At 52.0% G+C, this 24,586-nt stretch overlaps 10 protein-coding genes across 10 annotated transcripts; 6 read left to right on the top strand and 4 right to left on the bottom strand.

Moving 5' to 3' along the window:
* The first annotated feature begins 132 nt into the window (after window positions 1-132).
* On the top strand, window positions 133-2,408 carry BDV17DRAFT_258359 (uncharacterized protein). Its single transcript, XM_073757298.1, has 8 exons — window positions 133-476; window positions 542-623; window positions 679-703; window positions 757-1,035; window positions 1,090-1,256; window positions 1,311-1,524; window positions 1,579-1,764; window positions 1,830-2,408. Exons 1-8 carry the CDS (start codon window positions 257-259, stop codon window positions 1,977-1,979), a joined length of 1,323 nt encoding a protein of 440 aa, XP_073617522.1. The 5' UTR covers window positions 133-256; the 3' UTR covers window positions 1,980-2,408.
* On the bottom strand, window positions 2,392-6,494 carry BDV17DRAFT_258349 (nuclear import receptor PSE1). The gene is made up of 6 exons (XM_073757297.1): window positions 6,018-6,494; window positions 5,661-5,883; window positions 5,411-5,586; window positions 4,926-5,357; window positions 2,812-4,877; window positions 2,392-2,762 (listed from the first exon to the last, which is right to left on the bottom strand). Exons 1-6 carry the CDS (start codon window positions 6,198-6,200, stop codon window positions 2,555-2,557), a joined length of 3,288 nt encoding a protein of 1,095 aa, XP_073617521.1. The 5' UTR covers window positions 6,201-6,494; the 3' UTR covers window positions 2,392-2,554.
* A 171-nt stretch (window positions 6,495-6,665) lies between these two features.
* BDV17DRAFT_258344 (CBS and PB1 domain protein) lies at window positions 6,666-9,515 on the bottom strand. Its single transcript, XM_073757296.1, has 4 exons — window positions 8,893-9,515; window positions 7,931-8,804; window positions 7,784-7,878; window positions 6,666-7,737 (listed from the first exon to the last, which is right to left on the bottom strand). Exons 1-4 carry the CDS (start codon window positions 9,121-9,123, stop codon window positions 6,922-6,924), a joined length of 2,016 nt encoding a protein of 671 aa, XP_073617520.1. The 5' UTR covers window positions 9,124-9,515; the 3' UTR covers window positions 6,666-6,921.
* A 311-nt stretch (window positions 9,516-9,826) lies between these two features.
* On the top strand, window positions 9,827-10,991 carry BDV17DRAFT_258335 (40S ribosomal protein eS26). The gene is made up of 5 exons (XM_073757295.1): window positions 9,827-9,850; window positions 9,911-9,947; window positions 10,163-10,290; window positions 10,462-10,564; window positions 10,634-10,991. The coding sequence occupies exons 2-5, from the start codon at window positions 9,925-9,927 to the stop codon at window positions 10,737-10,739; spliced, it is 360 nt and encodes a 119-aa protein (XP_073617519.1). The 5' UTR covers window positions 9,827-9,850; window positions 9,911-9,924; the 3' UTR covers window positions 10,740-10,991.
* BDV17DRAFT_258331 (uncharacterized protein) lies at window positions 10,992-13,845 on the bottom strand. Its single transcript, XM_073757294.1, has 2 exons — window positions 13,516-13,845; window positions 10,992-13,471 (listed from the first exon to the last, which is right to left on the bottom strand). Exons 1-2 carry the CDS (start codon window positions 13,703-13,705, stop codon window positions 11,193-11,195), a joined length of 2,469 nt encoding a protein of 822 aa, XP_073617518.1. The 5' UTR covers window positions 13,706-13,845; the 3' UTR covers window positions 10,992-11,192.
* Window positions 13,846-13,993: 148 nt separating this feature from the next.
* BDV17DRAFT_36198 (uncharacterized protein) lies at window positions 13,994-15,321 on the top strand. Its single transcript, XM_073764413.1, has one exon. It carries the CDS (start codon window positions 14,283-14,285, stop codon window positions 15,105-15,107), a length of 825 nt encoding a protein of 274 aa, XP_073617517.1. The 5' UTR covers window positions 13,994-14,282; the 3' UTR covers window positions 15,108-15,321.
* Window position 15,322: 1 nt separating this feature from the next.
* Window positions 15,323-17,851, top strand: BDV17DRAFT_36181 (chaperonin-containing T-complex subunit CCT7). The gene is made up of 6 exons (XM_073764412.1): window positions 15,323-15,781; window positions 15,869-16,035; window positions 16,085-16,421; window positions 16,474-16,846; window positions 16,894-17,555; window positions 17,606-17,851. Exons 1-6 carry the CDS (start codon window positions 15,736-15,738, stop codon window positions 17,710-17,712), a joined length of 1,692 nt encoding a protein of 563 aa, XP_073617516.1. The 5' UTR covers window positions 15,323-15,735; the 3' UTR covers window positions 17,713-17,851.
* A 913-nt stretch (window positions 17,852-18,764) lies between these two features.
* BDV17DRAFT_258308 (caspase domain-containing protein) lies at window positions 18,765-20,415 on the top strand. The gene is made up of 3 exons (XM_073757293.1): window positions 18,765-19,019; window positions 19,069-19,126; window positions 19,171-20,415. Exons 1-3 carry the CDS (start codon window positions 18,891-18,893, stop codon window positions 20,196-20,198), a joined length of 1,215 nt encoding a protein of 404 aa, XP_073617515.1. The 5' UTR covers window positions 18,765-18,890; the 3' UTR covers window positions 20,199-20,415.
* On the bottom strand, window positions 20,416-21,703 carry BDV17DRAFT_258306 (ribosome biogenesis TSR3 family protein). Its single transcript, XM_073757292.1, has 2 exons — window positions 21,380-21,703; window positions 20,416-21,328 (listed from the first exon to the last, which is right to left on the bottom strand). The coding sequence occupies exons 1-2, from the start codon at window positions 21,613-21,615 to the stop codon at window positions 20,458-20,460; spliced, it is 1,107 nt and encodes a 368-aa protein (XP_073617514.1). The 5' UTR covers window positions 21,616-21,703; the 3' UTR covers window positions 20,416-20,457.
* Window positions 21,704-21,919: 216 nt separating this feature from the next.
* Window positions 21,920-24,180, top strand: BDV17DRAFT_289528 (VHS domain protein; the record flags this gene model as incomplete). The annotated part of the gene is made up of 8 exons (XM_073761679.1): window positions 21,920-21,989; window positions 22,045-22,132; window positions 22,200-22,275; window positions 22,334-22,627; window positions 22,672-22,944; window positions 22,987-23,359; window positions 23,406-23,923; window positions 23,980-24,180. The coding sequence occupies 8 exons, from the start codon at window positions 21,920-21,922 to the stop codon at window positions 24,178-24,180; spliced, it is 1,893 nt and encodes a 630-aa protein (XP_073617513.1).
* Window positions 24,181-24,586: the final 406 nt, after the last annotated feature.

The following is a 24,586-nucleotide window of genomic DNA, read 5'->3' as shown; positions in this document are numbered from 1 at the left end:
CGTCCGCCTTGAGTCCCGTGAGTCCCGTGACCGAGCACCTGTTCCCGTGATCTAGCCGCTAACCCGAATCCGGACGGGGCGACATCATAGATGGGCTGTTCTATAGAGAGTACCTTTGGCTACCTTATCGCTCGGGTTTGTGCATGATCGCTGCTTTTCTTTTTCCTCCTTGCCTTACGGTCGATCTCTAAGCATCTGATACACCCGATATACCTCTCTCCGTTTGCTCCCTGCACCGCCGACACCTCCAACCACGATGGAGTCCCCCGCTATACAAACCCCGCTTGATCCGAAAGAGCAACCAATCTTAGAATCCGTACTTCGCTATCGCGACGCACTTTATCTGCTGAAACAAGATAAATCGTCCTATATCAGGTCTCGAGATGTACTTCCGATCTATGAAGAGGTGATCAGAGAGGTGGAAAAGCTCAATGCTGTTCGAAAAGACCAAAACCGCCGTCTGGCAAATAACCGATGTTAGTGGCGTGGTCCAGAGATTTCGGAGTGAATGCGCTAATATCGTGTTATTGCGCGCTTCTAGTGGATTACGTCTTGGATGACTGCTTCCAGCTAATTTCACTCTTGTTCCTGACGGTTGGGAGAAACAATGAAGCTCCGGCAGTGTGAGTTCCTTCAAGCCAGTTGCAACAAACTGAACTAATGTCAACCGCTTTAAAGGTATTCTCTCGCAGCTACAGTACAAGTATGCACCGCCAAGTCTGTACTTCCGTATTACGATACTGATTCAGCCTGCAGCGACTGCTCGACCACCTAGAAGAAGCCGGCTTTTACAGCACGAAAGACCTCAGTTCGATCACGACAACCCTCAAAGAAATGCGCGAAACGATAGACCGAGGCAAAGAAGCCCACTCGCCCGCACTATTGACGCTACTCGAAAGTCGCCTGGATAAGTGCCAGGTCAAACTAGACAAACTACAGACTGCATTGGCCAAGTTAAGCCCTGAGCTCGCATCAACACACGAAACGCTAGTATCTGTTCTTCGATCAACTGCTGCCGTAAATACCCGCTCAAAGGTCTGTTACCTATCCTCAGTCAGAAAACTCGTACTGATGAAGGTGCGGTTATAGTTTTCCGCCTCGGAAGTAAACTCGCTTCGAGACCAACTGAAAAAGATCGAGGGCACAATGAAGGACGGCAACCTTGTCGATTCCAACGGTAACCCATTTGAGAATCAAGAGGAGGTGAAATCATTACTGCACCGGTGTTGGCGGTGGACGGAGATTGTATTAGAACGGTCTGCTCTCAACTGCCTAGTGAAGTCGCCATCGCCTGGCTAACTTGTTGACAGCGAGGGGCAAATTGAAGAGCGCTTCCGAGATCAGTACGAGCGATTACTCGATATCCGCAATCAGCTTGATCGGCTCTCCGTGACGCAGGCATGGTCTCTCCGCGAGACAGACCTGTTCCTTTACCAACGCAAACTCGACGGTATTGACGAGGCGAGAGTCAATGGCAACTTTGTCGATGCCGAGGGCAAGCCGGCAGATCTCCATGCACAGCGGGTAGGAGCTTTACGCCCCATTTATCCGGTCCACTAACTAAACCATACTGTATAGACCCTTCTATATCTAATTAGGAGAAGCTACGCGTATATCTACGCACTCCTCATCTCATCAGAGCCCGTCTCAGAGGCCCTGTTACCAGTATTCAACCAGCTCCAGACCCTAAAACGGTGTCTATGTGAGGTCAAAGAGTCTGGCGGCGTCTCCAACTCGCGCGAACTCTACCCGTACAGTATGAAGGTAAGTTATAATCATAGCGTGACCAGTTCCAGTTCAGTCAACCCCCAGTTACTAACGCTCCAAAGCTCAACTCAATCGACAACATGCGCGTCGACGGCAAATTCTACATCGGCAACGATATCCCAGAGGGCCAAGGCGGCGTCAATGCGCTGCTAGCAGAGTGCTACGACCTTGTCTGGGAATTACGGGCTGCGGTTGCGGGGGACAACGAGTAATCTCTAATGATTAATTAATCTGCTTGTTCAACCTGACTTGGTTTGCTCGATTTTCGCATCGCTTTAACTCTTATGATTGCTGATTGCTAGCCCGGTTCCTCCTTCTTTCGCCATGTATGAATGATTTGGACTTGGGAGGTTGCTGTCATGTTATGTCATTTGATCTGTATGGGCTTTTTATGGCGTTCAAGGCGCACGTGCTATACTAATGACATCTGTTCGAGTTTCTTTCTTCAATCTCCATGTTACGGACGCTTAGATCTTTGATTATGGTCACTGGCAAGCTGTTCAACTATCTTAACGGCCTTTCTAGGTCACGTATACCTATCTATCACCGCGCGAAAGGTCTGCGGTCTGGAATAGCACCATGCAACAGAACCGCCTAGTGCCGCTAGGTATTTTAATAATAAAATGAAGTCTGAAACATCATTCATTTGTCTAGACATGTACCTACGTAACATGCGCGTGTAATAGTCAAAGAGTCAAAAGTGGGTAGAGGGAAAAGTCTCGCATCTCATATAATAGAAAAGTGGAAAAAAAGAAATCATCACATCAAAAATAGGTAGGTAAAGGGATCACTGGAAGTAGCTGCGGACGGCCGCCTGATTCTCTGGGCTCACGCCAGCAAGGATCTGGTCGGCGTTCAGCCCTGTTGATTGCGCGAGGGCCTTTGCGGAGTTGGCAACGCGGCCGGCTGTTTGGCCTTGGAGCGTCTCGGCGTCTAGGGCTTGGACGATGTATCCGAAGACCTGCGCTGCGTTGGACATGACGGCGGGGTTTTGCCTGTTATTGTTAGTTGACATGTATTTAGGCATGGGAGTGCGAAACTTACTGGTCGATCAGCTGTGCGAGGAAAGAGTAAGCATATGGCGCGGCCTCTTCGTCAAAGGTGATGGGTAGGGTAGTAATCCAGTTGGCGGCTAGTTCTGCCGCGTTGGACACCTTGCTATTGTTGTAGTGCAGAATCTTCGCTATGCTTGCAGATGCGTTCTCGGTAGCAAACACATGCTCCTCTGATCGTGACTGGCTGAATTGTGTGACCTGGAAGAGGCTTGGTAGGCAGGCGGCGACGAATTCACCCCATGGCTCTCCACCCTTCTGCGCAGCAACTCCGACACCATACGCTGCCGCCTGGCGGTTGGCCGCATTGGTATCCGTGAGCCCAGCAGCTAATGGCTGGATAATGTGGTCCTTGTACCGCCAAGATTCAGGTCCGCAGAACTCGAGGACGTCGTCCATGATACATAAGGCCCATTGTCGTTGCGTCGGGTCCTGACTCGTGATGAACGCATCGTAGAATGGCATCAACTGCTCCCATGCAGGGAGGAAAGATGTGCCCTGGTTCTTGAAGATGGTGTGGAATGCCTTGTTCATATCACTAAGGAGGTTCTGGTCGTCCTCGATGGCGTACTCGTAGTCTGGGTTCTCCTCTTCCCCATCGTCTGCCTCCGCCTTTTCTTCCGCCCGCGTCTTCACCCGTTGCTGGTAGTCTTCGAGCGTTGACTTGGCAGACTGGATGAATGCCTGTAAGTGGTTTGGTCCGAGAGAATTCCTGCCAACGACCTCAACAGATTCGTAGAAGCACTGGTACATCTCGGCAAGCGTGTCCACCGTCGGCTCCGCGCTCAGCACCTCGATAATCTTCTCTGCAACGCCGACCCACATGTTGGCGAATCCAGCTGACTGGACTCCATGCGCCTTTTTGTACGAGTTGAGCAGCTGCGGAATCAACTTTGCTGCCGAGACACGCACGGGGTCGTGGAAAAAGAATGCCAGCCCGGGGACGGCGATCTTCTGCATGGTCTCCATCACATATGGCTCAAAAGCAGCCTCCAGAATCTGGGCGTATATCGTGATGAGTTCGATGGCAGTATTCTTGTCCTCCAGGGCGCTCGTCTTGATGCCAATGATCTTGCCCTTCAATGGCACGAGCTCCCAGCCTTCATCCTGTTCGACTTGGTCAATCTGGTCCTCGTCATCCAGCAGCTGAATATCAGCCTTCGCAGCAGCGACAGTTAAAAGGGGCGGCATCACCCCCGGAAGATAAGGCACAAAGTCTTGTCCAAGGACGCGGCACATGCGACCCCAGCAGTGAAGCAGATACTGCGATTGGGGGTCGTCTGCATCGACGATGTTCTGCTGAATGTTGCCTAGCAACTGCACCAAGTTCAGAGCATCTTGGCCCATCTTTTCCTTTCCAACAGCAAGAGCAATTAACGTGGCGCACTCCATGGCCTTTGCACGTAGCAACCGATATTCCTTGGACTGCTCCTCCTTCAATACGTTGAACAGCATTGGCATCAGTTCACCGTAATATGTCGCGAAGGCGTTCTCGGCAGAGTCAGCAATCGTGGCAATGGTGGAAAGGGCCTGTTCTTGCACGTAACGCTTGGGACTCTGGAGAAGCTGCAGCAAATTTCTCAGCAAATCTTGGAGATAAGGTTCGAGGATGTGACGCTCGGCCTCTTCACAGAAGTTGACCAGCGCAGCAGCAGCATGAGCCTGGACGCGGGGTTCGGCGCTGCCAAGAACAGGAATGATTTTGTTAAGCACGACCTGGTGGTACTTCTCCTGCATGGTTCCCGCAAAGTCTGTGCTCATCTGGCCAAGGGCGTTGCAGCCGGCGTACCGAACACGCGGGTGAGGATCCTCAAGAGCAGGAGTAACAAGGCTGAGGACTTGGTCCAACTCGCCCACCATCAAGTCGCGACAACCTTCAGAAATTGCGGAGATGGCCATGAGCGCGGCATGTCGGTCACGCCAGGCAGCGGAGGACATCAGCTTGGGAATCCAATCGAACGTATGTGGTAAAATAACTTGGCCTCCAAGCTTGTTGGCAAGACGATCCATGCATTGTTCACCGGCAACATGGTTCAGATCGCTTTCTTCCAAATCCAACTAAAGAACGTCAGCATGATTTGAGAAGAGTTATAGGAAAGGACTTACGTCTTCGGACGCGTTCCATTCAGCTGCATCGTCATCGTCCTCACCAATATCGGTCATCAAGCTCAAACACTGGGTCACCATCTCCCGCGTGAAATCCGGATCTTTCTTGCAAGTTGCGGGGGCATAGTCCGCAAATGTGGCCATCAGCTCCAGAGCATTCTGCCTGACTTGATCACTGAGCTCCTTGTTCGCAACGACACTAACGCTGAACTTGACCAGGTTGTTGAAGAGGCCCTTGAACATCTTCGGGCAGATTTCGGCCAGTTCAATCAGGGCCAGGAAGGCTGATGAAAGTTCATCACTCTCAGAAGACTCCTTCAGTGGAGGTAGAATGTTGAGCATTTCGGGCATAAGACCAAAGAACTTTGGCTGAGATTTTTTGGGAATCGAGCGGAAAAATGAAGCGAACGCTTCCATGGCCGCAATGCGCACCTGCGAATAGAATGTTAGAACAGGGCTCTCAAGACGAAATATTGGAAGCATACTGAAACGACGTCATCTTTGAAGCCTTGGCCGAAGACATTGATAACAGCATCCTCATGAGGCTTCTCAATGATACTAGGAGTCGTCGAGAAGATCCGAAAAGAGGCCTCCCGTAGACCTGCATCTGGGTTTTGACTGGCTTGGAAAAGGATACCTAGCAGTTCCGGCCATTGATCGCCTAGGATAGAAAGAAAACCACGCGTCAGACCAATTATCAACCATCACCCATCTCACTCCCGACGTTGTGCATACCGTTATCGGTGTACTGTCTCGCAATCTCGGCCACAGCGTCACCAGTCTTCCTCCGGACATCATTCGCGGTCTCCCTGGTGAGACATGTGACGAGTTTCTGCCGAATTACCAGCCTCTGCTCGCGGGCGAGCGTTGAGAAGAGCTCTCTAGCATCGTTTGTAACGGGGTCTTTGCGCGTCTTGGTCGCGATTCTTCGGAATAAAACAGCGGCGAACGAGCGTGTCTATGAGAGAAGCAATCAATAAGATTAAGATCCTGTCATCTGTTATGCGGGGTTGGCTGGTAACGGCAACGACGAATGCTGCCAGATCCCCCTCATAATAAAGCAACCCCTCCATGCTCGTGTAGAGTACTTACAACTGTGTCTTCGGCGTTCTCGAGCTGCTCCGCAAGGCCCATCAACAAGACATCGGGGCGGTTCTGGATCCAGTCATCGTTCAGCTGCGCCTCCGCCTGGGAACGGATGTTGTTGTCTGCGGTGCTCAGTCCGCGCAGCAACTGGGAGAGGGCGGAATGGACTTCGGGGGGCAGCAGAGACATTTCGCCCGCTCAACGCCAACTGCCAAACCAAGAGTGGAAGAAAAGGATCAGGTCGCGTTCCCGGAGTGGAATCAGAACGCGGGCCAAGTAATTAAACCCAAGTGGTCAAGAGGAGTGGGTTGGTAGTCTGATCCAGGAGGATATTTTTTTCCAGGAAATTGTTTTGGTGGGGAGGCGGTGGGAGGTGGATGTACGGGTGTTGTCTACGAAGTTGCGCACTACTGGGGGAGGAGGGGAACAATCAGGCAGAATATCCCACCAGGTAAGAGCACAGTTGAGGCAAGTATCAAGATCAACCGGTTCTTTAGGCAAGCGCTGAAATAACAAAGACAAAAAAGCACACTGCAATTATGGAAATCTGGAAGACTGAGGCCGAAGCCTCTAATCACGCTCTCGAGCCGGAAGACGCGCTAGTCCAAAGCCGGTAACATTCAACTTTGGGCCTGGTCTAATGCCTCAGTTGTTCATGCCTGAGCATACCCTAATCATTGAAGAGTGAAGAGAATACTCCATTGAATTTTCAGAATAAATTATATATTTACTAAAATATTGCTACTATCTCATGCAACTATCAAGCTGCTGTATCCAATCACACAACCAGGACGGGGGACGAAGCAGCGGAGATGGACAAAATGGACACAAACACGCTATTGGGTTGTACAAAAAATGAATTCAAAGGTTCTAGATGCACACAAGTCGGGTTGACGTTCAAGATGCCAAATCATCGCGAGGTAGAGCGGCTGAGAATGAAGACACCAGCGATGACAGCGGCCAAGGTGACGATCGCTCCAGGGAGCAGCAGGTCATTGGGAACCCCGGCAATGAGTTGCTCTTCAGGAGGATGGGCGGGGTAGGACTGGCTTTTTGAGGGCTTCGGGGCAGGCGATTCAGACACTTGATCATCATCAGCCGGAGGGGTCTTGATCTCGACAGGCTTGATGGTAGCAGGCTCCACAGGGGCAGGAATAACCGGGGGTTGAGTCGGATCGTGCACGAACAGGTCTACCTTGTCCCGACGGGCGTGGCGCGCAATAGCAATGGCGTCGGCAAGGTCCTGATCAGTGGTGATGGAAACGGTATCTCCTTCGTTGTCCACATAGCTCAAAGCGTAGCCCGTGTTGCTGAGCGCACCGTCTTCGCAGCTAGCCGCCCCACCAACAGCTTCAACCTCAGGGCCGAGCTTTGCAGTGACCTGGCTCACCAATTCAGCAATTCCGGCGGACGGGAGGATGTTGACTCTGTGTACACGGCCGCTAGGTGCCTTGAACTTGAATGGGAACGGGGTGAGCTCTGGGTGGTGGAACTCGGACGGCTCGTCGCCGCCATGGTGAGACGCAGACTCATTCGGAAGCACGCTGTCCCGCGCATCGAAGCTAGCCTTTGGTGACTCGGGATTGATCATTGATCGATGCGGGGTAGTTGGCTGATGGCTATGGGTCTGGCTTCCAGAAACCATTGAGTCAGACTCGTGGTCCATGGACAACCAGAACTTGTTCCAAGCTGGGCCTTCATCATCTTGAGATCCCATCGAGTTGATCTATAGAAGTTAGACAGTACTTGTAAAGCGTTATTGCTTGACGCACCTGTTCCAGTGTGGCGTATGTAAGCTTGAGCACATCCACCATTCCCACAATCTCGCCGCCCTCGTTCATCACAGGCAGGTTCAGGTAATGCCCATCTAAAAGTCAAATCAGCATCTAGTTCTGTAAGCTAGGGCACGATGTACTGACCATGCATCTTCCGCAGCGCAGCCTGGATGCTCATATCGCTGGGAGCAAAATCAGGGTGAGGGGTCATGACCCGGACGACACTGCAAGTTGCGGGGTCGAGACCTGGTGCAATGACCCGGAGAACAATATCCTTGCTGGTGAAGATACCTGTGATGGATCCTTGGTCTTGCACAAGCAGAGCAGTAGTGTGGTGCTCCTTCATTAACGAGGCAGCCTCCTTGACAGTGGTCCGGACGGAAACCGTCGTGGGAGGCATACCATCAAGCACAGTTTCAAGTGTAGGACCGGACATTTTCGAGCGAAGGGCCTCCACATATTGAATGATCTGCTGAGGCTGGCTGGAGCCAAGCTCCGACTGAACACCCTCCAGAGCATCGTACAGCTTACGGGACGAGCTGTAGGCGCGCTCCAACTTCTCCATAGCATCGTAGAAACACTTTGTGATATCGAGGACACCTGAAATATCCTGGTTCTCGTCCATCACAGGTAGATGTCGAAATCCCTTGCGGACCATCAGATCGAGGGCATCGGTAGCGCTGGTATCCGTTCTGGCGCACAGAGGGTTCTTCGTCATAATCTCTGAAACCGTAATTTCTCGGGCCTTGAGGCCAGCTCCCACCACACGAAAGGCGAGATCCTTCGCGGTGAAAATACCAGCAATGCGGTCATCGTCGTCCGTCACCAAAACGCAGTCCTCTCTCTTTGCTGCCATCAATTGCGCAGCCTCGGCGATCGTAGTGGAGGGCTTGATCTGAAGGGCCGAACTCGGTTTCAGGGCGAGAACGGTGCCGGGGGGTGCTTTGCGGGCGCGGTTCGCTCTTGCTGGGTTGTGTCTCTTCTTGTTGAGGTCCGCCTCCAGTTTCCGTCGGATAGCCTGATGAACACATATTGGTTAGAAATCAGCCATTCTCGCGGCTTCTCGTCACTTTTTCACTCGAAAAACCCGAGGATAAATTCCGTACCTCATCTCGCTTCGACTGGTTCTGCCTCTGCCGACTGCTTGCCGCACTCATTGTGGAACTGCCGATGTCGCTGCCTGGCGTGTGAGGGGTGTGAGAAGTGATCGTTGACGATGAATCAGGTCGAGGACGTGGGATGTGAGATGCCGAGCTACCTCCTTCAAAATCAGGCAATCTGCCTCGCCCGACAGTTCTGTGGCTCGTGGTGCCGCGAAAGGTTGGAGTGGACGACATTTCCAGTGGACTGGAATTCAGGGATACAGGGACAGGGATGACGGAGGACGAGCCGAGAAGAATATTTTCGAGACCCGATCGGCGAGAATGAGAGCAAAAAACAACACAAGACTAAGACAAAAGAACAGGCGAGATGAGAGACAAGAGAGATGCTGCGAGCCAACGAGAAAGATACGGGCAGACCGCAAGACAGGGGGGGGAGTTCCCTTGTGGAGGCTGTAGCCCAGATCGACTATTTGTTGTCACCGTTAGCCCGGGTCTGATTTTCGATAGAAGACGGCTCTGTCTGAACTTTTTACAGATCTTTCCTCACGCGACCCGTCTCTGGATCTACAACTTACTCCGATTCCTTTACTTCTTATACTCATGACCAATACCAGGTGATACTTATTATGTAGTTGTATTAATTCGAAGACTCGGCGTGGCCTGACATCCGGTCAAGTAAACAAACCCCCCGTATTGGCTGACCGAGAATCCGCTGGCACGGTCGGCCGCTAGTCTTGTTTTGGGAGCGCGATCGGCACGTGCGTCCACCGCCTTAGATATTCAATCCTGAGGCAGCAACAGGAACAAAACCTTGTCTGTTGGCCTGAGGCCGCTAGATCACGTGACCGCACTCGCTTAAGGGTATAGGGCTTCCGACACACACTCTGGCATATCCTCATCCCGAGAGAGTGTGAGCGTCCGGAGAACTGGAGCCTTAACGACAACCAACCCCGACACCCAAGTACGCGACAACCTTTTTCTCAACCCCCTTTTGACTCTATCCTCTCTAACCTGACTTTAGAGAAATCCGTCAAAATGGTCAAGAAGAGGGCTGCCAAGTAAGACCGCAATCTTTTCCCACCCAGCACGATTTGGACTCTATATCGAACTTCCCGACTCGAATGTGACGCCGATGGACGACCGCCTTGCACTCGCCATGGAAAGAGAAAAACTATCGACTGCCAAGTCACAGCGATCGGGAATGAGAGAAGAGAACAAATTGGAGCTTGGGGACAATTCAGCATCGAAGGATCGTTTACTAACAGTTTTACAGCGGTCGCAACAAGAACGGCCGCGGCCACGTTAAGCCGGTGCGCTGCTCCAACTGCGCTCGCTGCGTCCCCAAGGACAAGGCCATCAAGAGATTCACCATCCGCAACATGGTCGAGTCTGCTGCCATCCGTACGTTCACCCTGCCATCGAATGAATGAACCTCGACCCATCGCGCTGTTGTGCCAAAAGAGATGGATTGGTGACTGGGATATCTCGAGAACGGCATGGATTATCGACGACAACACGCACGGGTCAGGCGTTGGATATACAAGGAACCGCCACTGACTCGGACGTTTATAGGTGATATCTCCGATGCCTCCGTGTTCACCGACTACGCCGTCCCCAAGATGTACCTCAAGCTGCAGTACTGCGTCTCCTGCGCTATCCACGGAAAGATCGTCCGGTACGCTTCATTTCCACCCTACACCTCGCCTCCGTCAAGACCGACAACATACTAATCTTTATCTAACAGTGTCCGCTCCCGGGAAGGTCGTCGCAACCGTGCCCCTCCCCCCCGCATCAGGTACAACAAGGACGGCAAGAAGCTGAGCCCCCCTCAGGCCGCCAAGGCTATGTAAGGAAAGAATCACAGGGAAAAATGGAACTAGTTTAAACGGCATGAATGTTACTTTTCCTCTTTTTTTGTGAACATGAACAACAGACTCCCTTACTCGGTTCAAATGGAATGATGGGTTTCTTCTTCGGGGTTGAAGGCTTAACGCGTTGTCATTGTCGTCCACGTCTCCAAGCGGGATGAGATAAAGAATACCTTATAAAAATGAGATAAGATCATGACGCATTTCCATCTAGTCCGTGTGCGTTCGCTGCCCAGTTCTATTGTCCTTCCTGGCTTGTACCGAAGAGAATGGACCTTAGTCGCTTTGCTACGGCTACCATACGAGAGTATTCGAGACCTTTGGCGTAGACTGAGACAAATCATAGACGCGTTCTATGGGTATAATGTTCATAATACATGTCGTCATCGCTCAGTATTTGCAGAGCACGGGTGCCGGCCAACCTCGGTCAAGGCCTTAAGGATACAAATACCCCTTCTCAAAATAGTTCCCATACATATCCACCATTCCAGTCCGGCCCTTTGGAGTCGCATTCCGAACAATCTTGACCTCCCCCTTCCAATGTCCCTCAGCATGACGAGCAATAGCCGAGCGCGGTCCAGGAACAGGGCTTAATGTCCTAACGCTCGAAGACGACGGCGATGGAGACAAACGACCAGCCATGTCCATCGAATAGTGAGACAGCGACTGTGGTGATAGGGTGTCATTTGTGCTTCTCCGCTGAGAAGAGTGCCGTCGTACAGCCTGCTCGTACTCGCCTTTCTTTCTTCGTCGGAAGGAAGCTAGCTCGGAGACTACGTCGACGATTGGCGTATCGGGCGAGATATCAGATTGTGGCTGAGGAGCGGTTCTGCCTCGATCGAGGCCTGGAATTCCGCATTCGGTTTCGCCAAAGAAGCTAAAGTCGTCTGAGGCTTCAGACCATAAGCGCTCCAAGTCCCAGTCGCCAGTGGCTGACTTTTGTTGTCCGAGTTGAGCGCTGACGGATTTCCAGGCCCCTGATTTGGTGGGTTGCAGTGTGTTTGTGATTGGAGTGATCTCGAGGACTAACTTGCGCAAGCCGAAAAGAGCACGGGCTCGTTCCTGCTCCGCCTTGGCCCTATCTTGTCCCGGTGGTAGGGAATAATCTGACCCCGCTTGCAAAGTTGCTAACAATGCTTCGTTTGAGCACGCGGTTATAAACTGCATCAGCGAGTCCAGGATAGGTGAATCGAGAGGAGCGTGAGAGGGCACATCTGTGAGTACCAAGGTCTCTATGTGAGGGACATGAAAAGGGTGGAGGTAGCCGACGAAACTTTCCTTTCCATGCCGCCGAGGTAGAGACTTGGGACGCTTCGCAAGTAATTCCTGAATCTTTCGACCACGAGGGTCGTCGATAGATACAGGTGAGCTGCAGAATGCAATGGGTGAACTTGAAAGCGTACCAAATGTGTCCGATGGGCTGACAATGGAGTCCGGTGAGAAAGCTTCTTTGCCTTCATCAACACCCAGAACCACCTCAGGCGCGAACACAGAACCTCGTCTCGGGGCTATTGGTCGGGCTCCTTCTGTATCATTTCTATGATCGCGCGGCTCAGGGGACTGAGGACGTGGAGTGCTCCCTGCTAGCTCAAATACAGGGGTCGTGTCTGCAGGCATTTCATGAATCTGAGCTTCGGTCGTGTCCAGCTCGCTACAACCTGCCATTCCATTTTCTCCTGAAAGTTCTGGAAGAAGATCTTCAGGTGCGATTTTCGCATGCTGTGCAGTAGAGGTGCAAATCGAATGATGTGCTCGGAGGTAGGTCAGGTTGTCCTTTGCAACCGTTCCTAAAAGTGGTATCAGCTTCTCACACCCGGAATAGGTCCGGTGTGCTGCACTCCCAACGTGCTCTGCCGATTCAACCGTCCCTACGTCGAGTGCGTGCAATCGAACTGTCGCTAACAGTTCCGCTGCGCCGTCCACTGTGAGTTGATTGTCCGCGAGGTAAAGATGCGTAATCCCCACGTCTGGTAGGTCTTCCACCCAAGATCGACCAGTCAGTGGAACGGTCAGTGCTTCTCGGAACATCTCATCCACCACTGGCGAGCGTAGGAAATCGGGCCTCCAAAGGTCTGGAAAGGCATTTCTGGAGCTTGACACTGACAGGGTACGAGTGTGCGGACCACGGATATGAGGATTGTGGCCTGGTGGCAGGAAGCACGCATGGAGCAATGGCCGAAGAGCGCTGTCGGTAAGCTTATTGTCCCGCAGATCGAGAAACCGAACTCTGTGGCCAACAGCATTGGCCACAAATTCGGCATCTACATCTTTCAACCCAAGCCCCCGCAGCTTGAGCACTTGCAGGCGCTCCAGTTGAGATATCGTAGACAGAACCGCCTGGTCCTTTGCAGCTGTCGTATATGACAAGTCGAGGTATATCAGCTCTGGGAAACGTAACAATGTTTCTGCTATGCCTTGAGATGTTGTGTTCGGTTCGCGCTCCGCTATGAGAAGGCGTATATTGTAGGTTCGTGAAGATATCCCGTTAGATGTAGCACCTCTAAGAGCCATCATCGCACTATGGTCGAAGAATGGCAGCCCAGACACAATCAACGACTGCAGACAGGGCAGATATTCAAAGATCTCCCTTAGCCACTCAGGGCGTGGGCCACCATATATCTCAGAAAGCGCCGGAGGCATATGAAGGGTATGAGTGAGCATCCGCACTTCAGGACGGGCGTACTTGAGAGTTCTTCTGAACCTAGTCAGAGCGACTGTTCTAGTCAGCATACTGATATCTGCTGAGTGATTGAATTACCATAGACTTCATCGTTCTCGGTCCCAAAATGAGACGCTGGGTTTCCCCACAGAAACGGCATGAATACCGCATGCCATCTTCGACAGACAAGAGTGACCGCGCAGAGGTCACTTGAGGGAATGTACTGGGCTATTATAGACCAAGCGTCCCTGGTAGTTGCAGATTCATATGATGGCGGCACGGTCTCCATTACTTTTGTTCATGATCTGTAGCTTAAAGAGAACATAGCGATCGTTTTCCTGCTCGGAACGCGACTCGTGCAATGATGTATCATTTGAGAAAGAAAGAAGATGAAAAGGTGAGGGGCCAAGAGGCCATGCTAAGATCTGAGCGATGACGGGGCCAGCATTGGGCACTGCCACTCTTCATCATGGGGCGTTTCACGGGCGCACCTACACCCATACAAAAGACCGATATAGGGCAATGCACGGGCAGCTGAGACTCACATGGCTCTTTGAGATTGCAAGTAGCTCCACTGGGAGGTTGATTTGTATTTAAATCTGAAGCCAAATCGAGATAGCCTCAATAGTCGAGTTCATCGCATTCAAATGAGTCGATCTTCGGTTGATCGTGCGGACAGTACAATACGGGGATATGCCGACCATCGGTAAAGGATACAGGTACCATTACGCTTCAATTACAGGAACCGAGTGCTCACCTGACGTCATGCTAGTCGCATAGATGGAAGCGCCTAGCAAAAGGAGTCGACGAGAAACAAACCATAAGCACCTTCAACCGGCTTCACCCTTGAAACAAAATACAGCGCTATGGATTCCTGGCATAGAAATGTTCGCCTTTTGCACCAAATTGACGAGTTCCTTGATGTCGACTCCGCCCAACAGCATTTTGTCGCCGATTTCATTGCCCTTATAGATGCTGTCCGCGAAGGCCTCCGCGAGGTCGACGAGAACCTACGAATCCCAGACTCGCAAATCAATCTGCACTTTCTCACCAAGCTAAAATCGCGCCCGGAATGGAGAGAATGGGCTATGGGTATGCTGCGGGATAGCCGGATCAACGCTTCCAATCCGGCTGATTGCCTGTCGTTTCGGGAGCTCGCGGACCTGGCGCTTAAGCAAGAACGACTGCTTCTACGAGAACGTCGGAAGAAACGCACGAGCGGCTCAAAGGATAAGAGATATAGCTCCCAATCGGAAGAATCAGAGACGCCCAGGATGCTCACACAAGACGAAATCAACGCCTTTATCGCTCAAGAGATGCGCAACCAGCGAGCGTCACGGCGTCTTAGTCAAATATCCAACCACAACACTCGTGGTCATTTCAAGCGTCCCAGTCAAGAGGAGATCAACGAATACGTCATTCGACAGATGCGGCAAGACCAAGAGAGGAAAGCCAGGTCACGCAGCTATAGCCCGCCGGACAAACTTCATCACAACCAAGCTCATTCGAAGCCGATATCGAACCGCTGCAATTTCTGCGGGGACACCTATCATCCATCGACCAACTGCTGGCGCCGTTGGCGAGTGGCCGCTGAAGCACTTCAGGGAAATGCCTCCCCCAAGTTGCTCGATTCGCGGAGCGGACTACTTGCTCAACCCCAAATCTATCTCTCCGGGCTCTCACCTTTCTAGCCGCAATGATGACTTGCGTTATGCTTTATTGTCTTTATGTTGACTGCATTTGATTGATAGCATGCGAAGATATAGCGAGGCGTTTGGGACAGCCGGCATTCTTGAGTTACTTTTTCGTCATACATGTAACGGTCACCGAATATACATTTAGATCCTTTTATTACAGGGTATATCAATAAAGCAATCTAGTGAAGCAACCTTTTAAATAAACTATTATCCCAGTACTTTACCTCCTTGGATGTACACTGTAGTAGATACGAGGTATATATTGTAAGCGTCTCCTGATGCAAAGGGAAGATGAAAAGAGGTAAGCGTAAGTTGACAGGGAGCCCTCATGATAACACTGTGAAAATGAACGTGTAAATATATCAATCAACACAAAAATGTTTTCCAGCTGTCTAGCAATGGTCCCCTATAGCAGTATGGTAGTGGTTCCTCTGCTCGAAGTAGGGTTGCGGGGCGCGGCGTGATTGGTCACCGCCTCAGTGCTGGTGGTTCAGAAGCTCGGGGAAATTTTGGTCGAGAGCATTCGGATCGCTGTGCTTCACCCCGTCTGCAGCCGCCCCTATCTTGTTTTTGCACCATTCTCTTTTTTATCATCTGTTTCTCTTTGCCATAATAATACACCATGGCCTTTGCCGGCCAAGCTCCCACCATCGTTGTCCTGAGGGAGGGTGAGTTTCGCCCGCATTTTGAGCCCCTCCTCGCACTCACTGTGTGTCGGGGTTGTTGACCATTACTGACATTGCCGATTCGTTCAGGCACCGATACCTCTCAGGGAAAGGGCCAGATCCTTTCCAATATTAATGCCTGCATCGCTGTTCAGTCCACAGTCAAGAGCACACTTGGTCCGTACGGTGGGGATCTGTTACTTGTCGATAGCAATGGGAAACAGACAATCACAAACGATGGTGCAACGGTTATGAAGGTTTGTCATGGAACAATGTGTATTGGACGCCTTTCTAATCCGGCTATAGCTTCTTGACATTGTCCACCCCGCCGCCAGAATCCTTACCGATATTGCTCGTTCCCAAGATGCCGAAGTCGGAGATGGAACAACATCAGTCGTCGTTTTGGCAGGTGAAATTCTAAAGGAGGTTCGGGAGCTGGTTGAGCAGGGCGTCAGCGCACAAACCATCGTCAAGGGTCTACGAACCGCGAGTGCGATGGCCGTCAACAAAGTCAAGGAAATTGCAGTGGACATGATCGACTCTGCCGGAAGTGAAGAAAAGAAGGTGGAAACCCTGCGGAGGTTGGCTGGCACGGCCATGAACAGCAAGCTCATCAAGCGGAACTCGGACTTTTTTACCAAGAGTAAGTTCACGAGTAGTTTGAGTGACGACGAGACGAGGGCTAACCGGTGTAGTGGTTGTGGATGCGGTTCTCTCGCTTGACCAGGACGATCTGAACGAAAAGTTGATTGGTGTCAAGAAGGTCACTGGTGGTGGTCTGCAGGACTCTCTCTTCGTTAACGGTGTCGCTTTCAAGAAGACCTTTTCCTACGCCGGTTTCGAACAACAACCCAAGTCCTTCAAAGACCCGAAGATCGTCTGTCTGAACGTGGAGCTGGAATTGAAGAGTGAAAAGGACAATGCTGAGGTCCGGGTTGAGCAAGTATCGGAATACCAGGCTATTGTCGATGCAGAGTGGCAGATTATCTACAACAAGCTCGAGGCCATCTACAAGTCAGGGGCCAAGGTCGTTCTCAGCAAGCTGCCCATTGGTGATCTTGCTACACAGTATGTGCTCTCCGACCCAACAGCGGAAAGTCAAGCTGATTGTCTAGGTACTTTGCCGACCGCGACGTTTTCTGTGCTGGTCGTGTCGCTTCTGATGACATGGACCGCGTGTGCCAGGCCACAGGCGCCGCCATTCAATCGACGTGCAGTGATATCCAAGACCGCCACTTGGGTACCTGCGGCTCTTTCGAGGAGCGCCAAATTGGTGGAGAGCGTTACAACCTGTTCTCCGAGTGCCCCAAGGCCAAGACGTGTACACTCGTGCTGCGTGGTGGTGCTGAGCAGTTTATCGCCGAGGTTGAGCGGAGTCTGCACGATGCCATCATGATTGTCAAGCGTGCCCTGCGCAACACGACCATCGTTGCAGGCGGTGGCGCATGCGAGTTGGAACTTTCCGGCTACCTCCACCGGTATGCCGACCGCAACGTCCCTTACAAGCAGCAAGCGGTTGTCAAAGCGTTTGCCAAGGCTCTGGAAGTCATTCCCCGACAGTTGTGCGACAATGCAGGCTTTGATGCCACAGACATTCTCAACCGTCTGCGGGTGGAACATTATAAAGGCAACACCTGGGCTGGTGTCGACTTTGACCACGAGGGTGTCCGGGACAACATGGAGGCTTTCGTCTGGGAGCCTAGCTTGGTCAAGGTCAACGCTATCCAAGCCGCCGTGGAAGCTGCTTGCCTTATTTTGAGCGTCGACGAGACCATCAGTAAGTTCTCTTCAGCACCTGTCTAGTGACTGCTTGCTCATTTATTACAGAAAACGAAGAATCCGCTGCGCCTCAGGCACCTACGCGCGGACTGCCTCCAGGTGCCGCCCAACGGGCTCTTGGTGGAGGCCGGGGTCGTGGTATGCCGAGACGATAGATTTCACGCCAGTGACGACGCAGGGAGTGGACGAAAATGGATAAAGTCCGCCACACTTGAAAAAGATATGAAAATGTCAATACTTAGAATAGCATGTCGCCTCAAATCTCATCACCTAATATCCGGTATCATTGTTATCTTTTTTTGTGGCACCTTGGCTGAGCCACTCGACTGAGCCACTCGGCAAGGAATTCCCAGGATTCATAATTGAGCTCTGGTACGATAGACGCGCCTGACTTGTGAAAACTTGATTGATCCGCGCTGCATGAACGTACGACCGGAAGATGCGGCCTGAAGGTGGCTTATGCCGAGCGACCGATTCGGAAACTGATGCTCACTGTAGAAACTTGCGCTCATGATCATTCTCTTTGCATAATCACCACGCAGTACTCTGTACTCCGGGATGAATCGTATTCGTGCCTGAATGTCTTCCAAGACCCACTGGGCTGAGGCTTCCGCTGCGGTTCCTGTGCGGGCGCAGCGGGACTTTGTATGATGTCACATGATCCAAGCGCCTGCATCTCGGAACTCACGTGTGCAGGACCGGCCTGTCATGTAAATCTGGAAAAGGGCTTTAAGGCTGAGAAAGGAAGGGTATGATGGTGTAATCAATCCGATATTCCGGAGCCCAACGAACAGATCCATATGGACGATTGGACCAGCCGGAGATTCCTGAGATAAACTAGTGAAATGCCGGCTGGCTGAGACTCGGCGAGGCCGTGTTGTTGACTCTGACAAGGCTGGGCCTGTAGCGTGTAACGTAATCTGCATACGGGGCTGGACCCAATGGCGGGTGCTTTCTCCACCTGATCTCTCAGGCCGCATCTTTTCTCGCGCGCTGTCTTGCTCGGTTGCTCCTCACCACCATCTCACGTCCGCATTGACACTCTACAGCCCCGGCCTCAGCCCTGTCGCTCCCGTTTGATTTGTCTAATCTGGGCTTCGTTTGTTTTTCCCGGTCTGCCGTCTGATCACATTAGATAATGTCCTACTACCCTCCTTATTCCGGCGGGCCCGGGTACCCCCCGCCGCAGCAACCGTATCCTCCTCAAAACTACAATTCCCCGCCTTACCAGTAAGATTACTTTTACTTTCTTCTGTTCCAACTATTTTCGCTTCAGATTTGCCTTTCCATCAACCTTATATCTCGGTACTGATCTGTGATAAACAACAGACAAATGCATCACCACCAAGGGTCATACGGCGGCGGCTATCCCGGCCAGGACTACCGTCAGCAACATCCCCCTCACAATTCTTACCAATACGGCCACCCCTCACCCCAACCGTACCCTCCTAATGGATACAACGTATGTTCTACCAAATCTGTTGGAATAATGGTTGTTGACTACTGTATAGCGACCTCCGTCGGGTTATCCTCAATCGCCTGCTCCTCCTGCACAGTACCCTCCACGAAGTATGTTATCCCTCGACCATATTCTGTACCAAGCTGACCGTCAGACTCCTATCAAGGCTATGGCGGTCATGGCGGCGGCGGCCACGGTCCCGCTCCTCCACCTTCCAACCCGCAAGCTTTCGGCCACGGCGCCCCTCAAGGCTACAGCTTCCAATACTCTCGTTGCACAGGCAAGAGAAAGGCTCTCTTGATCGGTATCAACTATTTCGGCCAGAAGGGTCAGCTGCGGGGATGTATCAATGATGTGAAGAACATGTCCACCTACCTCAACCAGAACTTCGGTTACGCCCGGGAAGACATGGTGCTCCTGACCGATGATCAACAAAATCCGATGAGCCAACCGACCAAAGCGAACATCCTGCGTGCCATGCACTGGCTAGTCAAGGATGCGCAGCCCAATGATTCACTCTTCTTTCACTATTCTGGACATGGAGGACAGACGCCCGACTTGGACGGCGACGAAGACGACGGATATGACGAAGTTATCTATCCGGTAGATTTCCGCGTAGCCGGACACATTGTCGACGACGAGATGCATCGAATCATGGTGAAGTCTCTTCGACCCGGTGTGCGACTCACGGCCATTTTTGACTCGTGTCACTCTGGCTCTGCTCTGGATCTGCCGTACATTTACTCGACGCAAGGTGTTCTCAAGGAGCCCAACCTCGCGAAGGAGGCTGGCCAAGGCTTACTGGGTGTTATCTCATCGTACGCGCGTGGAGATATGGGAGGTATGATGTCGACCGCTGTCGGCTTCCTCAAGAAGGCTGCCAAGGGCGACGAAGCCTACGAACGAACCAAGCAGACCAAGACCAGTCCCGCAGATGTCATCATGTGGTCCGGAAGCAAGGATTCTCAGACCAGTTCAGACGCCCAAATTGCCGGTCAGGCCACTGGTGCCATGTCCTGGGCTTTTATTACGGCCATGCGCAAGAACCCGCAGCAAAGCTACGTGCAACTGCTCAACAGTATCCGGGATGAACTGGAGTCCAGGTATTCCCAGAAACCGCAGCTGAGTTCGAGTCACCCACTGGGTAAGTATCCTCTCTCCGAAGACTTGAGGGCTTGCTGACAGTCTTAGATGTGAACCTACTCTATGTAATGTAATGGGCTCATGATGGTTTGGCTTGTTATGAATGCTTCGTTTCTTGCACGTTATCGCCCAAAATATCCCTTTGCGTGCCTTTTTTGCTTGTTATTCGGCGTTATTTTTTATATGGCTAGGGTAGCATATTGGAAAAGACTTGTGGACGCCATGCATATACGTTAGGTTTAGCAAGCTATTATGGTCAAATATTCATATTCATACAATCATTAGCGTAACTTTTGTGTCAACCCCTCTTTGGCGCATTAACAACTGTTCTCGAAAATGAGGCGCTAAACGTCTCCTTGCCCTTGTTTCTCGACGCAGCTATAATCCCCGTTCGATCGGTGACGGGCGTCGCATTGATGATATTATCAAAGGCGTCGTCGTCGCTGTCATCTGATCCAGACACAGCATCCGAGTCTTCTAACGGCCGGGTATCTGGGCGCTCAATCTTTTCTGGTTGTACTTTGTCTGAGGCCGACGGGTTCTGGAAGGATTTCGAGTTCAATATCTTTGCCCGAATGGCGGCCATTTGAGCTTCGTCTTCCGAGTCGTCCGATATAGCGTAGGGGTCTCTCTCCTCCTCCTCTTCTTCGTCGTCGCCATAGCCTTCTTTGTCGCTATCTTCGTCGTCATCATCCTCATCATCCGAGTCTGGCCGTATATTGCGATTCGTATTCCCGACAGTCCACATATCGTCTGCCCCCTCCGCCCGACTCTCCTCATACTCTCGTTCAATCTTCGCAAGCCATTCCTCCTCCGTCCGCTTAACATCCTCTTCATTTTCGCAGGCCGCATACCGCTTCAAAAGCTGCGAATTGATCTCGAGGAACGCCTCGCCATATCGGAAGTGCTTGAGTACCTCTTGAGCCCAGTCTTCGTGCCCGCAGATGCAGAAGCAGGCGGCCAGTGCTTCAACGCAGTTCAGTCGCCATGGTTTGCCATAGTTGACTGTGTTTGCTGCGATGAGGTAGGGCAGGAGTCGCTCGCATTTCCCTCCAATTCTCGACCACGGCACTTCCTTGACTCGCACCCAGGAACATTCTACCACGGCGGCACCGTATTGTTCGAGCAACTCTTTATCGGCAGGGGAGACGACTTTTTTCGCATTCGGTCTGTTTTATTAGTTCTGGTTTTTCATGAACAATTTTTGGAGGCGAACGTACGAGACAACTACGCCCTGGAACTTCTGTCCAATCGCTAGATCTCGCATTAAGCCGAGCTTCATCAGCCGCTTCCCTGAGCATCGCTTCGGATCGCAGTGGCCGAGATCCCAGCAGGCGGCTTTGAATGGGGGTCTTGAGGAGTTCGAGTCGTTGCCATCGCGGGGTACTGGGCGTGGGCGGGGATTCGAGAATTTCTTGCCTCCGCGCGAGAAGTTGTCTTTTTTGTGACGGACCATTCTGAGGCTAAATGATAGAGATTGTGAATGATTATATTAGAGGATTCGAGCGAGTCGATATGCAGTGGAAGAGATTGCGACGTCGAGGTTGAGGTCCAAAAAATGCCAGTGCAAACACGTGGAATTAGAGCTAAACGCCGCTGGGCTCTCCGGACGGGCGACCCATCCGCTCCTCAACTCCACCACATCTCTCTGCCCGATACGCTTGTCTCAGCTCCTAGAGCTCTCCTCTTTGGAATTTACCCATATTCCTCTAATATCCAACCTGCCCCCCATCGTCAATCTGGAGGCCGCTTCAGCACGGATGGCAGCTAGGGACCGCTTTGGTGGTGCCTATGCTGACCTGGGCTTCACCCCTCTTCAACGGGCGATTCGTACGCCAATGTCATTGCCTAGCAACTTTGGTTCCTACTGACATGTGCACTTTAGGAAATGCCTGCGACCTCTCCCACTACGAACCGAATCTTGCACTAAACCTCGAAGTTGCGGACTTGATCAATTCGAAGAAAGGCAATGCGTGAGTCGCATCGAAGACATCATGGCGGGAGAACAACGGGCAGACCCCCTCTCTAACTGACGGATAGTCCCCGAGAAGCGGCATTCGATATTGTCCGTCTAATCAACTCCCGAAACCAGAATGTCTCGTTACTAGCGTTGGCGGTAGGGCACCTTTCCTAGTCTTGAACATCGGCGCAAGGCTGACGACATTGACGCACAGCTCTTGGACATTTGCGTCAAAAACTGCGGATACCCGTTCCATCTACAGATTAGCACAAAGGAATTTCTGAATGAATTGGTCCGTCGATTTCCTGAGCGGCCGGCGCTGCGGGCTACCAGGGTTCAACATCGCATTCTCGAGTCGATTGAGGAGTGGAGGCAGACGATCTGTCAGACGTCGCGGTATAAGGATGATCTAGGGCATATTCGGGACATGCACAGGCTGCTGTTGTATAAGGGCTATGTGTTTCCAGAGATTCGGCGCGAGGATGCGGCTGTTTTGAATCCTAGTGATGTATGTTCCCTTGTCTTTGACTGAGGGTGGTACTGACGTCGCAGAACCTGCGCTCGGCGGAGGAAATGGAAGAAGAGGAGCGAGAGGCACAGTCGGCGAAACTGCAGGAGCTGATTCGGAGAGGTACGCCGGCGGACCTACAAGAAGCGAACCGATTGATGAAGGTTATGGCGGGATTCGACACTCGGCATAAGACGGACTATCGAGCAAAAGCGGCAGAGGAAGTGGCCAAGGTGCAGGAGAAGGCCAAGATTTTGGAGGAAATGCTACAGAGCCAGGTGCCGGGTGATCGCATTGCAGAGGGTGATGTATTCGAGGTAAGTCTTTCGAATCTTTTGTTGACCCGTCTAACTGTGTAGGAACTTGCGAACGCTCTACAAAGTGCGCACCCGAAGATTCAGAAGATGTGCGAAGAGGAATCGGATGACCCAGAAGCCGTGCGCAAGCTGTTGGAAATCAACGACAGTATACACCGCACTATCCAGCGGTACAAGCTTGTTAAGACTGGTGATTTTGAGGGCGCGACCAAGATCCCCAAGGGTACCTTGGGCACTACCACGGGAGTGTCGAAGAACGCCAACAATGAGCTGTCTTTGATCGATTTCGATCCAGAGCCCCCGAGTTCCAACGGCGCGGAGCAGCCGGCGCAGGGTTCCAGCTCGATTGAGAATGATCTGCTTGGACTGTCAATCGACGAGCCGATACCCTCAGGTGGAATTTCATTAGGACAGAGTATGATGCCTTGTCTATTGTTGACAGTTTATGCTAACAGGTGCAGCGAGCCTTCCTGTGCCCCAAATACCCCAGGCCTCCAGCGCCTTCCAACCAAACTATGATATCCTCGGTTCGCTAAGTTCACCTCAACCTCCATCAAACAAGCCAACTCCCGCACCCGCATTCTCTCAGCCCCCAGTCACTGCAACACCTCCGCCTCCTGCAGTGGACCCATTCGCCTCCTTAGTATCTGCTAGCCCTCGAAACCAGACTCCAGTACCCTCCGGCGGCACCGCAAGCCCTCGACCAGCGCCAGCATCGTCTTCCCTCCTTGACCTTGCCGGAGCCGCGCCAAAGCCCAAGTCGGCGGACGACGACGAGTGGAACTTTGCGTCATCTCTCCCAGAGAGCCGATCGTTACCAAGCACCAACCGGGTGCAGGTGCTCAACTCTTCTCTCAAAGTGGAATTTGTCGCTCGCCGACACCCCCAGCAACTACGCCAAATCCATATCGTCGCGCTCTTCTCAAACGCCACAAGCCAACCCCTCAACAACCTCCACTTCCAGGTCGCTGTCGAAAAGGTACGTTCTTCAAAGCCAAATACTTTGATCAACTAGCACTAATCAAATACTAAAAGGCATACACGTTACATCTCCGTCCGCAATCCGGCCGCGACGTCGCCCCGCTGCAGACAAACGGCGTGCAGCAGGAAATGCTCATTGACGGAATCGACATGGGCAAGGGCAACGCCATCAAGATTCGCTTCCGCGTCTCTTACCGCGTCGGCTCCGAGACGAAAGAGGAGCAGGGGATGGTTCCGGCTTTGGGGATTGAATAGACATGGATCCTTACTAGTTTTAGCTTTTAGCTTGCCCTGTTCGTATTTCTGTGTACTCGCGAACTTGAACTTGAACTTACCTTTTCAGTCTACTTAGCATGCACTGCACTGCACTGCACTGTGCTTTTTCTTGTCTATACTTGCTGAATCTATCATGATTGGTTGGGTCCTGGGTAACAGGTAACTGCTTACCTACCTACGGATGCCCGCGTTGGTCTCTACCCATTTGTCTACCTATCTACCTACCTGCAGCATCCATCGTAGAGTAATCAGTTGTCGTTCCGGGTACCTAAGGTATTCGTAGCAAGTCAACAAAGCGTCCTCCCAGCTACGTCATTCGCCACCTCCAGCTCCTAGTTACCCGTATCTCCGTCATCCGTGATAATTACCCGGACCTCAACGCCAT

The sequence above is a fragment of the Aspergillus undulatus genome (genome assembly GCF_047715775.1).
Source record: "Aspergillus undulatus strain CBS 261.88 unplaced genomic scaffold BDV17scaffold_13, whole genome shotgun sequence".
Lineage (NCBI taxonomy): Eukaryota > Fungi > Ascomycota > Eurotiomycetes > Eurotiales > Aspergillaceae > Aspergillus > Aspergillus undulatus.
Note: the sequence above shows the minus strand (reverse complement) of the source record. Positions and strands in the feature narration are given on the sequence as shown.